Genomic DNA, 12,775 nt, shown 5'->3' with positions numbered 1-12,775 from the left:
CTGTCAATCCGTATGGAGGTATGGGCAGACAGCTGTCAGGAGTGTCTGCAGGAGTACGACATTGCACCCTTGATCTGCTAATCACAGGTGCAATGCGTTGCGAGCTCAAATGGTAAAAAAAAATATTGTGCATTTTTTTTTTTTATTCCACAAAGGGTGAACTTAACTTTTAACCACTGCAGAGTAACATATCCCAGCACAAGCTGCTGTAATGGATGTGATTAATAAATGTGATCATGGTGAAATGTCTCTTTCAATACATGCTTTATATATCTAACATATCAACCTTAAAAAATATATTCAGATATATGCAAAGCTTAGCTTATCCCTCTCCTGCTGCTGTGGAACTGAAGAGTTAACAGAAGGACAGTTAACATAAGAATCTCTCCTCTTCTAAAAACACACTCAAATTTAACACCATTTCAGAAGAACGCCACTGCAAGAACAAAGCTACTTCCTCAAATGAGCACCAAGCTATAACCAATATCCACCATATGTATTTTTATATTTGTGGTCTGTATGCGCCAGTCTTGTTGACGTATCTCTTAATCTTTAATGTAATTGTATAAAAATCTTGAGATGCGGAAATATTAAACAGAAAGTATTCTACTCTGAACTGGTGTCAGCGTATTACTTCAGAGCGTGCATATTTTATATTCAATCTGATCAGGGGTAGATATAATAATATCAGACTTTTGTTCTGATCCAAAACACTGCCACTGTGACAGAATGTGGGAGAATGCACACAGTAGCCAGCTGTAACTGCTATTTCTAATCCACACTGCCAGCTATCTTCTTAGTGCTGTGTAACTTGATAAATAGTGATTCGTCACATACACGGCAGCCAGCAAGAGCCACTGCTATTTCTGCACTGCACCTGACATCTCTAACATTACAAAACAGAGCATTAAAGTGTTTTATCATGTGTGTTAGCCATAGATGTGAATAAGAAACCAACTGTTTCCGAAAGCTTGCACCCCAATGTATATTCAGGTAGCCAAAGGAAAATGATCACTTATATTTTAAATAATACTTTTTCAATTATAAAGAAAAGGAGAGAACAGACTTTGTTTTTACATTTGCTTAAAGTGTCACTAATCCCACAGCTTTAAAAAAAAAATATCAATAAATGCTGTATTATATGAGGTTCATACTCATTCAGTTACTATGTGAGGCTGCAAAAAACCTGGTTGATCTTGTTGCTCTCTGCCGGCACCTTATGTTCATGTCCCCAATTCAGCTAGGGATTTTGCAGCTGTGGGGTGGAAACTCTGCACATGCTCACTTCTCAGTGAGTTTCTGTAATGGGCATTTCCTCCCTATCACGTTAGCAGCCCATATGACTAGAGAGTCACACATGTGGGCGTATACACAGTGGTAAATGACAGTCCATTCCCTCCCTCCACCTCCATGCCCACTAACCAGCTAAACACAAAGTGGGTGGGATATTACAAGTAGATTGATAGAGGCTTTACCTCCTTCCGCTGGAGGGGCGTGACACAGCCTGTGACTGGCAGAAATCTGCCCACACCATGTTATTTCCACAGAATAATAAAGATCTGATTTAAAATATATATCTGTATGACAAATTAAAACAGTTTATTGATATTATTTATTCATACTCTGTATTCCAAAGGCTTTTTTTTTTTTCATGTAAACATGACCAGGACTAGAAGATCCTCTTGCTTATGTTTCCCTGCAGACAGTCTGGGAAAGATATAGCTCATGTGACAGCTGTATAGCGATTAAGACAAAGGTTGATTTTTTTTTTTTTTATATATTTATTATTAAAATAATTGCAGCACCATCAGAAATAGAAGGGACAATGTAAATTAAACTGTGTGTGTTTTGTATCACTTTAATGCTCAACTCCTGGAAACTTAAAAATGATCCCCTGCAGTTAATTGCTTGTTTAGGTCTAGGGGACATAAAAAACAGAAGAAGATCTACTTACATAGTTAGTCTGGATTAAAAAAAAAAAAAAAAAAAAAAAAAAGAAGAAGACTCTAGACCAGTGATGGCGAACCTTGGCACCCCAGATGTTTTGGAACTACATTTGCCATGATGCTCCACTACACTGCAGAGTGGATGAGCGTCATGGGAAATGTAGTTTCAAAACATCTGGGGTGCCAAGGTTCGCCATCAGTGCTCTAGACCATCCAGTTCAACCAGAGAGAAAGAAAAAAAACAGACACGTTGAAAACCTCCATATACAATATTCTATACCCACAGTTGATACAGAGGAAGGCAAAAAAAAAAATCCTCCATGCTGTTAGACTGGTCCCCACAGGATCCTCTCCCCCAGCAGAGTCCATAGCCCTACACTGGACTTAAAGATGCTAAGGGACAGTCTACCTCTGGAGCATGGGGAGCGGAAGATCAGGTAGATAAAAGTGCTTTTAGTCTCCCCTAGCATAAACAAGGAACCGTGGGCTGCACTTACTGCATGGGAGGCTTTTCCAATTTTCCAGAGTTGGGCTTTAATCAGGTGACTGAAGATGTGTCAGTGGGAATGCACAAATAGTGCCTAATGGCTTTGCATAAGGGAGGAGAAGCGGCAGCTGGGTTCAGAAACACACACAAGTATCAAATTCCTGTTAAAACTTTTTATAATCTTTAAAGAAACATAACAGAATGAGCAAAAAGATGATATTGTAACTTATAACCATTCTCTGCTACCACTCTCTTTACAAGAATGACACAGATAGGATTACCTGGATTAAGGAATACTTTGGATGGAAAATTATGTTTCCGTGGTGAAAATGGGTAAACTGTTTGCGCTCGAGTGGAAGAAAGCGCACTTCTTGCAGGGCAATAAAACCTGATATAAAATGAAAAAAGTTATGGTGAATGAATGCAAATCAATTGGCTTGGATACAACAGCCTGCTGTATTTTTTTTTTTTTACAGGCAATTAATGCTGGTAGCTATAGCTGCTAGCCGTAATCATTGTGTTCTGCTGGCTGGCAGAACACAATAGGGCTGTGGTGGCAGGAATGAAAATCACAATCTATGGGCTGCTTTAGAGTGGTCAACATAAATAAAGTGTGGCAACTGGCAGGATCTTCAGGTAAAAAAAACGACATCAGGGTCACACAAGAAAAATGATTTGCTTAAAGTGGACCTTCACTCCTAGGAACTACTTTTAAGTACCAGTATTCCTCCCCCCTCTGTAATGCAAAAACTGCTATTTGTATGGTCTACTTTTATATAATTTCTGTTTGCTCTGGCCCCATCGCCTGCTGCCTTGGTGAGAATGGGCTTGTCCCTGCTCCTGCAGTCTCCTGGGGTAACTTCCTGCCTCCAGACTCCCATGACTGGTGGGCAAGCCTGGCATGTGTCGTTAGGGCACAGCTGCAACAGCAAGGAAGAGGTAGTCAGCCTCCCAATGACATCAGAAGAGGGGAAGATGGTGGTGCGGCACCAAAGCAGCGGATTGTAGCTGGGCAATGCTGGATTTGCTGGGGCAGGTATGTGAATTGAGGAGAACCCAGCACAACAGGTAAGTGGGGTGTGAAGTTCCCACTTAAAGAAAAACTACAGTAATATACACCCACCAGCCACTTTATTAGGTACATCTGCTCAATTGCTTGGTAACACAAATTGTTAATTAGCCAATCACATGGCAGCAACTCAAAGCATTTAGGCATAGTGGAGATTACTTGCTGAAGCTCAAAGCGAGCATCAGAAAGGGGATTTAAAAGGGTTAACAATCTTTTTTTTTTCTTTTCAAATAACAAATATATCATACTTGTCTCCACTGTGCAGTCTGTTTTGCACCGATCCACCTATTCTGAGGTCCCCTGGTGGTGCTAGTAGCTCCTCCCTGCAACTGGTGTCCACATCAGAGAAGTGCTCTCCTTGGTGGACTGGACACCCGTGTGGGTGCGCTCCCAAGTCCTGCTTCTGTGTGTACTTCACACAGAAAGCCAGACCTGGCCCCGTCCCCCGCATCATTGTCATCAGTTGTGTGGACAAAAATGCCATGTTAATGTCAGAGAAGAATGGGCAGACAGGTTTGGAGATGATAGAAAGGCAACAGCAACTCAAATAACCACTCATTACTCCCAAAGTATGCAGAATACCATCTCTGAAAGCACAACACAACGAACCTTGAAGCAGATGGGCTACAGCAGCAGAAGACCACACTGGGTGCAACTCCTGTCAGTTAAGTCTCAATTTCAGCTGCAACATTCAGATGGTAGGGTCAGAATTTGGTGTAAACAACATGAAAGCATGGATCCATCCTGCCTTGTATCAATGGTTCAGGCTGGTGGTATGGAGGATATTTTTACTTGGCACACTTTGGGCCCCTTAGTACCAACTGAGCAAACACCACGGCCTACCCGAGTATTGTTGCTGACCATGTCCATCCCTTTATGGATACAGTGTACTCATCTTCTGATGGCTCCTTCCAGCAGGATAATACACCATGTCACAAAGATCAAATCATCTCACCAATGGTTTCTTGAACATGACAATGAGGTCCAATGGCCACCAAAGTCACCAATAGAGCACCTTTGGGATGTGGTGGAACGGGAGATTCGCATCATGCATGTGCAGCCGACAAATCTGAAGCAACTGCGTGATGCCATCATGTCAATATGGACCAAAATCTCGGAGGAATGTTTCCAACACCTTGTTGAATTGATGCCATGATGAATTAAAAGAGAAGTTTGTTTCTTTTTTCAAAATTATATTTACCTAGGTGGATGCTGCATCTGTCCCCTGTTGGCTCAAACACTGAGAACCAAGCGATCGAAGACCTCAGAGGTCCTCAGAGTTCCGTGAGCAGCGAGCTGGTGACTGTCGGTTACAGCTCTCTGCTCTCCATTGCTCACTGGAGCGCTGGGCTGTGGAGGGGGCAGCCAGCTCAGGCTCTTAGTGGCTCACGGAGTGGCTGAGCCAGGTGCTGTTCTAGGGTTGTGGACAGATCCCGATTTTTTTGTTGTGAACTTGCCCAAGGTTAGACTGGCTCTGTGATGTCAGCCGACAGCGGATCACAGGAGTGCAGAACGAACTGGACTCGTGATCCACAGGAGAACAACAGCCAAATGAGTTTTGTCTGTACTTCTCCTTTAAGACAGTTCTGAAGGCAAAAGGGGGTTCAACCCATTACAAGCAAGGTGTACCTAATAAAGTGTCCAGTGAGTGTATATAACAATTAAAAGTTGGCTGCTACAAATAGCGTAGCTGCTGACCTTTAATAAACAAGTAATCACAAGGCCAGGAGTCCAGTGCGGCCCTCACCCGGGGTGGGTCTTCGAGTCCCTGGCGCCACCATCTTACTTGTGGGAAGCTGACTGTGACTTGCTGCCGTTTCCCAGCTAACTCCCCACTGCACTTGGACTGGTCTCCTGGGACTTCTGCTCTTCTCACCTTGCTGAGAGCAGAAATGGAAGTGGGTACTTGTCAGAAAAAGGTGTCCGACCCCAGAACAACAAATAAATAAAAATGCAATTATAGGGGATGAAGGAAGGAGGATGAGTGGAACTTTAGGTGGCAATGTATACAGTTCAAGATACTAAAGACAGGAAGAACATACATTTTGGATCTGCATACACTTTATATTTGATGGGGAATGCAATGGGGTAGATTTACTAAAACTGAAATGCAAAATCTTGTGTAGCTGTGCATGGCAGCCAATCAGCTTCTAATTTCAGCTTGTTCAATTAAGCCTTGACAATAAAACCTGGAAGCTGATTGGTTTCTATGGTGCTGGCTCTGCCCATCCTCCCTACTGTAGTGTGCTTGAGGACTGAATGGCCACCCCCCCCCATATGTGTATTCCATCCTCTGCTTCACTTCCATCCACACAGATCTCTTTTCTACTCAGCTTATACTGGATTTACCCCCCCCCCCATCCAACATTCATGCACCGTCAATCTATCCCCCCCCCCATACGCGCACAGTCAATCTGTCTCCCCCCCCCCCATACGCGCACAGTCAATCTGTCTCTCCCCCCCCCCCCCCATACGCGCACAGTCAATCTGTCTCTCCCCCCCCCCCATACGCGCACAGTCAATCTGTCTCTCCCCCCCCCCCCATACGCGCACAGTCAATCTGTCTCTCCCCCCCCCCCATACGCGCACAGTCAATCTGTCTCTCCCCCCCCCCCCATACGCGCACAGTCAATCTGTCTCTCCCCCCCCCCCCCCCATACGCGCACAGTCAATCTGTCTCTCCCCCCCCCCCCCATACGCGCACAGTCAATCTGTCTCTCCCCCCCCCATACGCGCACAGTCAATCTGTCTCTCCCCCCCCCCCATACGCGCACAGTCAATCTGTCTCTCCCCCCCCCCCCATACGCGCACAGTCAATCTGTCTCTCCCCCCCCCCCATACGCGCACAGTCAATCTGTCTCTCCCCCCCCCCATACGCGCACAGTCAATCTGTCTCTCCCCCCCCCATACGCGCACAGTCAATCTGTCTCTCCCCCCCCCCATACGCGCACAGTCAGTCTCCCCCCCCCTCCCCCATACGCGCACAGTCAATCTGTCTCCCCCCCCTCCCCCATACGCGCACAGTCAATCTGTCTCCCCCCCCCCTCCCCCATACGCGCACAGTCAATCTGTCTCCCCCCCCCCTCCCCCATACACGCACAGTCAATCTGTCTCCCCCCCCCCTCCCCCATACACGCACAGTCAATCTGTCTCCCCCCCCCTCCCCCATACACGCACAGTCAATCTGTCTCCCCCCCCTCCCCCATACACGCACAGTCAATCTGTCTCCCCCCCCCTCCCCCATACACGCACAGTCAATCTGTCTCCCCCCCCCCCTCCCCCATACACGCACAGTCAATCTGTCTCCCCCCCCCCCCCTCCCCCATACACGCACAGTCAATCTGTCTCCCCCCCCCCCTCCCCCATACACGCACAGTCAATCTGTCTCCCCCCCCCCCTCCCCCATACACGCACAGTCAATCTGTCTCCCCCCCCCCTCCCCCATACACGCACAGTCAATCTGTCTCCCCCCCCCCTCCCCCATACACGCACAGTCAATCTGTCTCCCCCCCCCCCTCCCCCATACACGCACAGTCAATCTGTCTCCCCCCCCCTCCCCCATACACGCACAGTCAATCTGTCTCCCCCCCCCCTCCCTCATACACGCACAGTCAATCTGTCTCCCCCCCCCCTCCCCCATACACGCACAGTCAATCTGTCTCCCCCCCCCCCTCCCCCATACACGCACAGTCAATCTGTCTCCCCCCCCCCTCCCCCATACACGCACAGTCAATCTGTCTCCCCCCCCCTCCCCCATACACGCACAGTCAATCTGTCTCTCCCCCCCCCCCCCCATACATGCACAGTCAATCTGTCTCTCCCCCCCCACCCCCATACATGCACAGTCAATCTGTCTCTCCCCCCCCCCCCCATACATGCACAGTCAATCTGTCTCTCCCCCCCCCCCCCCCATACATGCACAGTCAATCTGTCTCTCCCCCCCCCCCCCCCATACATGCACAGTCAATCTGTCTCCCCCCCCCCCCATACATGCACAGTCAATCTGTCTCCCCCCCCCCCCCATACATATATGCACAGTCAATCTGTCTCCCCCCCATACGTACACCATCAATCTCTCTCCCCCCATATAATGGGACTCGTACTGTTATAAACCCACAGAGTCGCAGCTTTACTCTCTTTCTGCGTCTGCGCTCAGTGAGTGTCTGTGATGTGTGTCTAATGTCTCTGCCACACATAGAACCATCACCCACCTTACACCTAACTTCACTGCGTTACTCGTCAACCTTCCGATGGGAGCCGCCATCTTTGTTGTCACCACGCTCAGGACCTCGGCACGTGACGTATAGAGGCTGCCCGGCGGGATGCCTGTCTGTAGTGGGGAGAGGATAGTATAACAGAGGCAGCGCAGTGATGTTATACACATAGGTGTGCAGTGCTGGTCACTAATCTCTGTCCTATAAAGGGTATTGCAGCTTTTGGTGAAAGTCTGTAATGTGATTATGTGACAGGATTTCCTGAGTATGGAAAAAGTTAACCCCCCCCCCCAAAAAAAAAAAAAAAAAAACGGGAGCAGACAAGATTTTTAATGTAGAAGAAACAGTGTTCTTCCAGTGCGTTAAAGCGGGAGACCCGCAATTTTTTTTTTTAAAGTCAGCAGCTACAAATACTGCAGCTGCTGACTTTTAAAATAAGGACACTTACCTGTCCCAGGGTCCAGCGATGTCGGCACCCGAGACCAAACAGCTCCTGGGTCCTTGGATGCTGCCACCACCATCTTCAGGTATCTGTCCCCCCCCCCCCCCGAAAGGTACCAAATGTGACACCGGAGAGGGGGGGGGGTTCCGAAAAGCGGAGGTTCAATTTTTGTGTGAACCTCCACTTTAAAGTGTCACTAAACCCACAAAAGTAAAATCAGTATGTATATGCAGTAATGCCTGCTTGTTATACTCACTGTGGAACCTAAGGGGTTAATCCTCCATATTGTGTATAAAGGCTGTTTGATCCTGTCTTCTCTGATCCTCCCCTTCTTCCAATGTCCCCCCAAAATAGCCTGATATTTACAAAGCCAGGGGACAGACTGCACATGCTCAGTTTGGTTTGTATTGCTAGAGAGTTTTTTTGTGGGGGGGGGGGGGGGGGGGGGTGCATGTAATCAGCAGAAGGCCAATCAGCACTGTCCAGACAGAGGCTCAGGGGAGAATGAAAACTCCTCCTACAAGCTTTACTAGGAACTGATAGAAGTCACTGCTTTATACTGCTATGAAGAAAAGATTTTAGCAGTTTATATTTACTAAAATAATTACATTTCCATGTTCTGTGGTAGACCAGATATAATGATTTCAGGTTCTGGATTTAGTAACACTTTAACGTTCCTTACCTGCCTGTCCACCCCAGTATACACTAAGCTGTGCATGCGCAGCTCGGTGTAAGAACATCGGCAATGCCGGGATGTTGCAACTCCCATACACAGGAGTGATGTCATTTCATCTCCGGTAATGGAAACGGCCAAGGATTGATTTCTTTATTTAATCCACAGTGGTGCTGAAAACAAAAACCGTAAAAAAATATTCAGTGAACAAAAAACATGCATGTGAACCCACACTAAAAAGTGCACTTAGGGGTGTCTACCACCCCCCCCTCCCCCGAAGGTGTAGGACCTCTCCCTGATCCCCTGGGGGCACAAGGCTCCTGACGGGGACATAGGAAACAACATGCATAGCTCCCAACTGGCTCTGATTTCGAGGGACTGTCCCTGATTTGGAACAAAGTCCCTATGTCCCTCTTTCCTCCTCATTTGTCCCTCATGTCGGTCTCATCTATAGAGTTGTACATAAAATGCACTATTTATCTATCAAAAAGTGTTTCCCAGTGCTAAATCTTTCATTAAATTTCTAAACTGCTGCATTTGAAAATTTCATAAGCCAGTATAAAGGAATAGTAGTGGTTAAAAAAAACACTTAATTTTATTGTATAATTCTCCTTTAAGGGGCGTGACAAGGGGTGTGTCCTATGCCTACATACTTTACCTAATAGGTGTCCCTCGTTCCCATCTCAAAAAGTTGGGAGGTATGCAACATGGTCCACCTAGCCAGAAGGTCTGGTGGATCCCTCTCCTCGTGGCCAGACGAAGCCAACCACTGAGTACTAGGTCAAGAGACCCCAGGTCCAGGAGAGGAAGAAACCTAAGGGCCACGCATCCTCCCCCTAGGCGTCAAGGCAAGCCTGAGAACTCGCACCATCCATCCTAGTGAAAAAAAACCCCACATAAAGTAAAAGTGACAAAATGTGGCGATAAATACATAAAATAAATACGTGGCTGTACACTAGCTAGGCCCTGAGGCCTGGTAACAAAAATTGCCCCAGCCCTAAAAAATGCAGTGCAGAAAAAAAGTTTTGGTGCTGTGACCATGTGCCTTTTCACACTTTGGGTTCCCACACCCAAGTGTTACTAAAAGCACCCCTAGGGCGACCACTCCCAGGGGGCACAGACACCGCACACTCTCTGCCTTCCCAGCCCATGGCCAAACAAGGTAGACCCATTCAAGTCAGGAGGAACTGGGCCCAACCAGTTTTCCCAGGGGAATTACCCAACTGCCTGTGGGTGCTCCGGTTTCTGTCCCAGCTGGTACTAGCCTTCAGGGTCCCCATCATACCAGCAGGGATACTATTTAGCCAACCATTCCAGCCCCCGGTTAGGCCAGAATGATGGCTTAGTACCCCTACTGGACACTGATAACAACAGATACTACACTTGATCTTAGCCAAAAGTCAGAGAATTGATATTTGTCGGGATCCACCCAGATGACTGACCCACAGCTGACTCAGCCTCTCAGCGTGCAGCTGAGAGCCCAAGCCAGCTGTTCCCGTCCCTCTCACAGCCTGGCACTCCAGTGAATGCTGAAAGGGCAGAGCAGGGAGCTGCTGACTGACAATTACTGCTCTTTAATCTCTGAAGACTAAGAACTGAGCGATCAACAGTCACGCGATCAGACAGATGCTGCAGCCATGTAGGTGAGTATGTAGGTTTATTTTTTTTCCAATCCCGAACTTCTCTTTTAAAGGCAAACTATACTCATACTCACCTTCAGTCCAGCACTGCAGTGACCAAAGCTCCACAATGGTCTGACATCTTCATCCTTTTCCGTTGGCCTGGCCTGGCCTGTGATGATGTCCAGGTGATCCTTGCCAGCTGCTGACGTCTTCAGGTGGTCTTCTTACAGCTTCCAATATAATGTCATTTTGATTGGCCGGGTTAGGATGACATCACTACCATGCATGCAAGGGAGTTCATTTAGCTCAGCATTGCTGAAACTGTATACTTGCACATGCAGTACAACTAGATAGCAGTTGTCGCTCGACCTGAGAGTCCATGTTGCTGCAGTGCTCGGAAGGCTCCTGCCAGCCACAGTAGCAATATGAAGTTGTAGACTGGCACACACAAGTGGGATCACAATACTCCTTAACCACTTGGGATCCGCGCTATTGCCAAATGACGGCATTAGCGCGGACCTACTTTTCCGGGACTACGTCTATTGACGTCGTCCCGTGTACGAGCGGCCTGCGCGCCCCCTGAGGGGCGCGCGCGGCACGCTCTGTGATCGGCGAGTCCATGAGACTCGCCTGATCACCGATCCGTGCAAGGGGTCGATCCCGACCCCTTATCACGTGATCAGCTGTCAGCCAATGACAGCTGATCATGTGATAGAACGGAGCCGGTAATCGGCTATTATTCCTCCTCGCGCTGACAGCGCGAGGAGAAAAAAAAAAAGCCAAACACCGGCGGCCGTGATCGGGACATCAGTCCCGATCACGGCCAGCAATACAAGCGACCACCTGCCCCCTGCCAGTGCCCACCTGCCCCCTGCAGTGCCATCCTGAATAAAAGTAAGTGCCCCCCGTCAGTGCCACCCAGCAGTGCCCATAGTGCCCACAGTGCCACCCAGCAGTGCCACCCACAGTGCCCACAATCTGCCTCAAAGGTGCTGCACCCCAGTGCCGCCCATCAGTGCCCAGCAGTTCCACCTATCAGAGCCATCTATCAGTGGTACCTATCAGTGCCCATCCGTGCCACTTATCCGTGCCACCCATCCGTGCCATCTTATCTGTGCCCATCTTTGCCCATCAGTGCCGCCTTATCTCTGCCCATCGGTGCCGCCTTATCTGTGCCTATTAGTGCCGCCTTAACTATGCCTATCAGTGCCCACCAGTGCAGTCTATCAGTGCCCACCAATGCAGCCTATCAGTGCCGCCTAATCAGCGCACTTCAATGAAGGAGAAAAATGACCCGTTTGCAAAATTTTATAACAAACTATTAAAACATGATTTTTTTTTTTTTTTGCATCTTTTTTTGTTTGTTTAGCAAAAAATAAAACTCCGAGCTGTAACTAAATACCACCAAAAGAAAGCTCTATTTGTGGGAAAAAAATGATAAAAATTTCATTTGGGTACAGTGTTGTATGACCGCGCAATTGTCATTCAAAGTGCATCAGCGCTGAAAGCTGAAAATTGGTCTGGGACTGAGGGGGGTTTAAGTGCCCAGTAAGCAAGTGGTTAAAGCGAGGTTCCACCCTAAAGTGGAACTTCCGCTCATCAGAACCCTCCCCCCTCCGGTGTCACAGTTGGCACCTTTCAGGGGGGAGGGGGAGTGCAGATACCTGTCTAAGACAGGTATTTGCACCCACTTCCGGGCATAGACTCCCACGGGAGTCTATGCCGTTTCCTGCCCCGCCACGCTGGCTGCTGGGACACACACAGGTCCCAGTGACAGCGCGGACCATTCCCATTGCGCTGGGGACTCGCACATGCACAGTAGGGAACCGGGAAGTGAAGCCGCAATGCTTCACTTCCTGATTCCCTCACCTAGAATGACGTCGGCAGCAGCCGAGACCCGAACGATCGATCAGTCTCGGCTGCCAGCATCGCTGGACCCCGGGACAGGTGAGTGTCTATTTATTAAAAGTCAGCAGCTGTAGTATTTATAGCTGCTGGCTTTTAATATTTTTTTTTGCAGGTGGAATCCCTCTTTAAGGCTTGGTTCACACCTATGTTTTTTTAGTGCATTTTCAGTTTTGCAGAAATGCACTACAGTCCATTTAACATGGTTTGCTATGGATGTAGTTCACATCTGTGCATTTTATAGAAAGGGCCAGGGACTTTTTTTCTAGTTTTTGGTCCTATAGACTTCAATGGATCAAAAGCATGCATTGAAAAATGCAAATTGTTCCTGCAATATGCAAACTGCATACCCTGTTTCCCCTAAAATAAGACCTAGCGTGATTGTCGGTGTTGGCTGCAATATAAGCCCTACCACAC

The 12,775-nt window shown here is 47.9% G+C and overlaps 1 protein-coding gene across 1 annotated transcript in view; it reads right to left on the bottom strand.

Moving 5' to 3' along the window:
- NFU1 (NFU1 iron-sulfur cluster scaffold) overlaps positions 1-7,896 on the bottom strand; it is a 42,518-nt gene extending 34,622 nt beyond the window's left edge. The window contains exons 1-2 of the mRNA XM_077469466.1: positions 7,714-7,896; positions 2,715-2,821 (exon numbers count right to left, since the gene is read on the bottom strand). Coding sequence (XP_077325592.1) covers positions 2,715-2,821; positions 7,714-7,886 — 280 coding nt within the window. The 5' untranslated portion in view covers positions 7,887-7,896. The remainder of the gene's footprint in view (positions 1-2,714; positions 2,822-7,713) is intronic.
- Between the last annotated feature and the right edge of the window lie 4,879 nt (positions 7,897-12,775).

Source organism: Lithobates pipiens, unplaced genomic scaffold, assembly GCF_037356315.1.
Source record: "Lithobates pipiens isolate NorthernLeopardFrog02 unplaced genomic scaffold, aLitPip1_a1.2 Scaffold_8, whole genome shotgun sequence".
NCBI classification, from domain to species: domain Eukaryota; kingdom Metazoa; phylum Chordata; class Amphibia; order Anura; family Ranidae; genus Lithobates; species Lithobates pipiens.
This window is presented reverse-complemented; position numbering and strand designations above follow the sequence as displayed.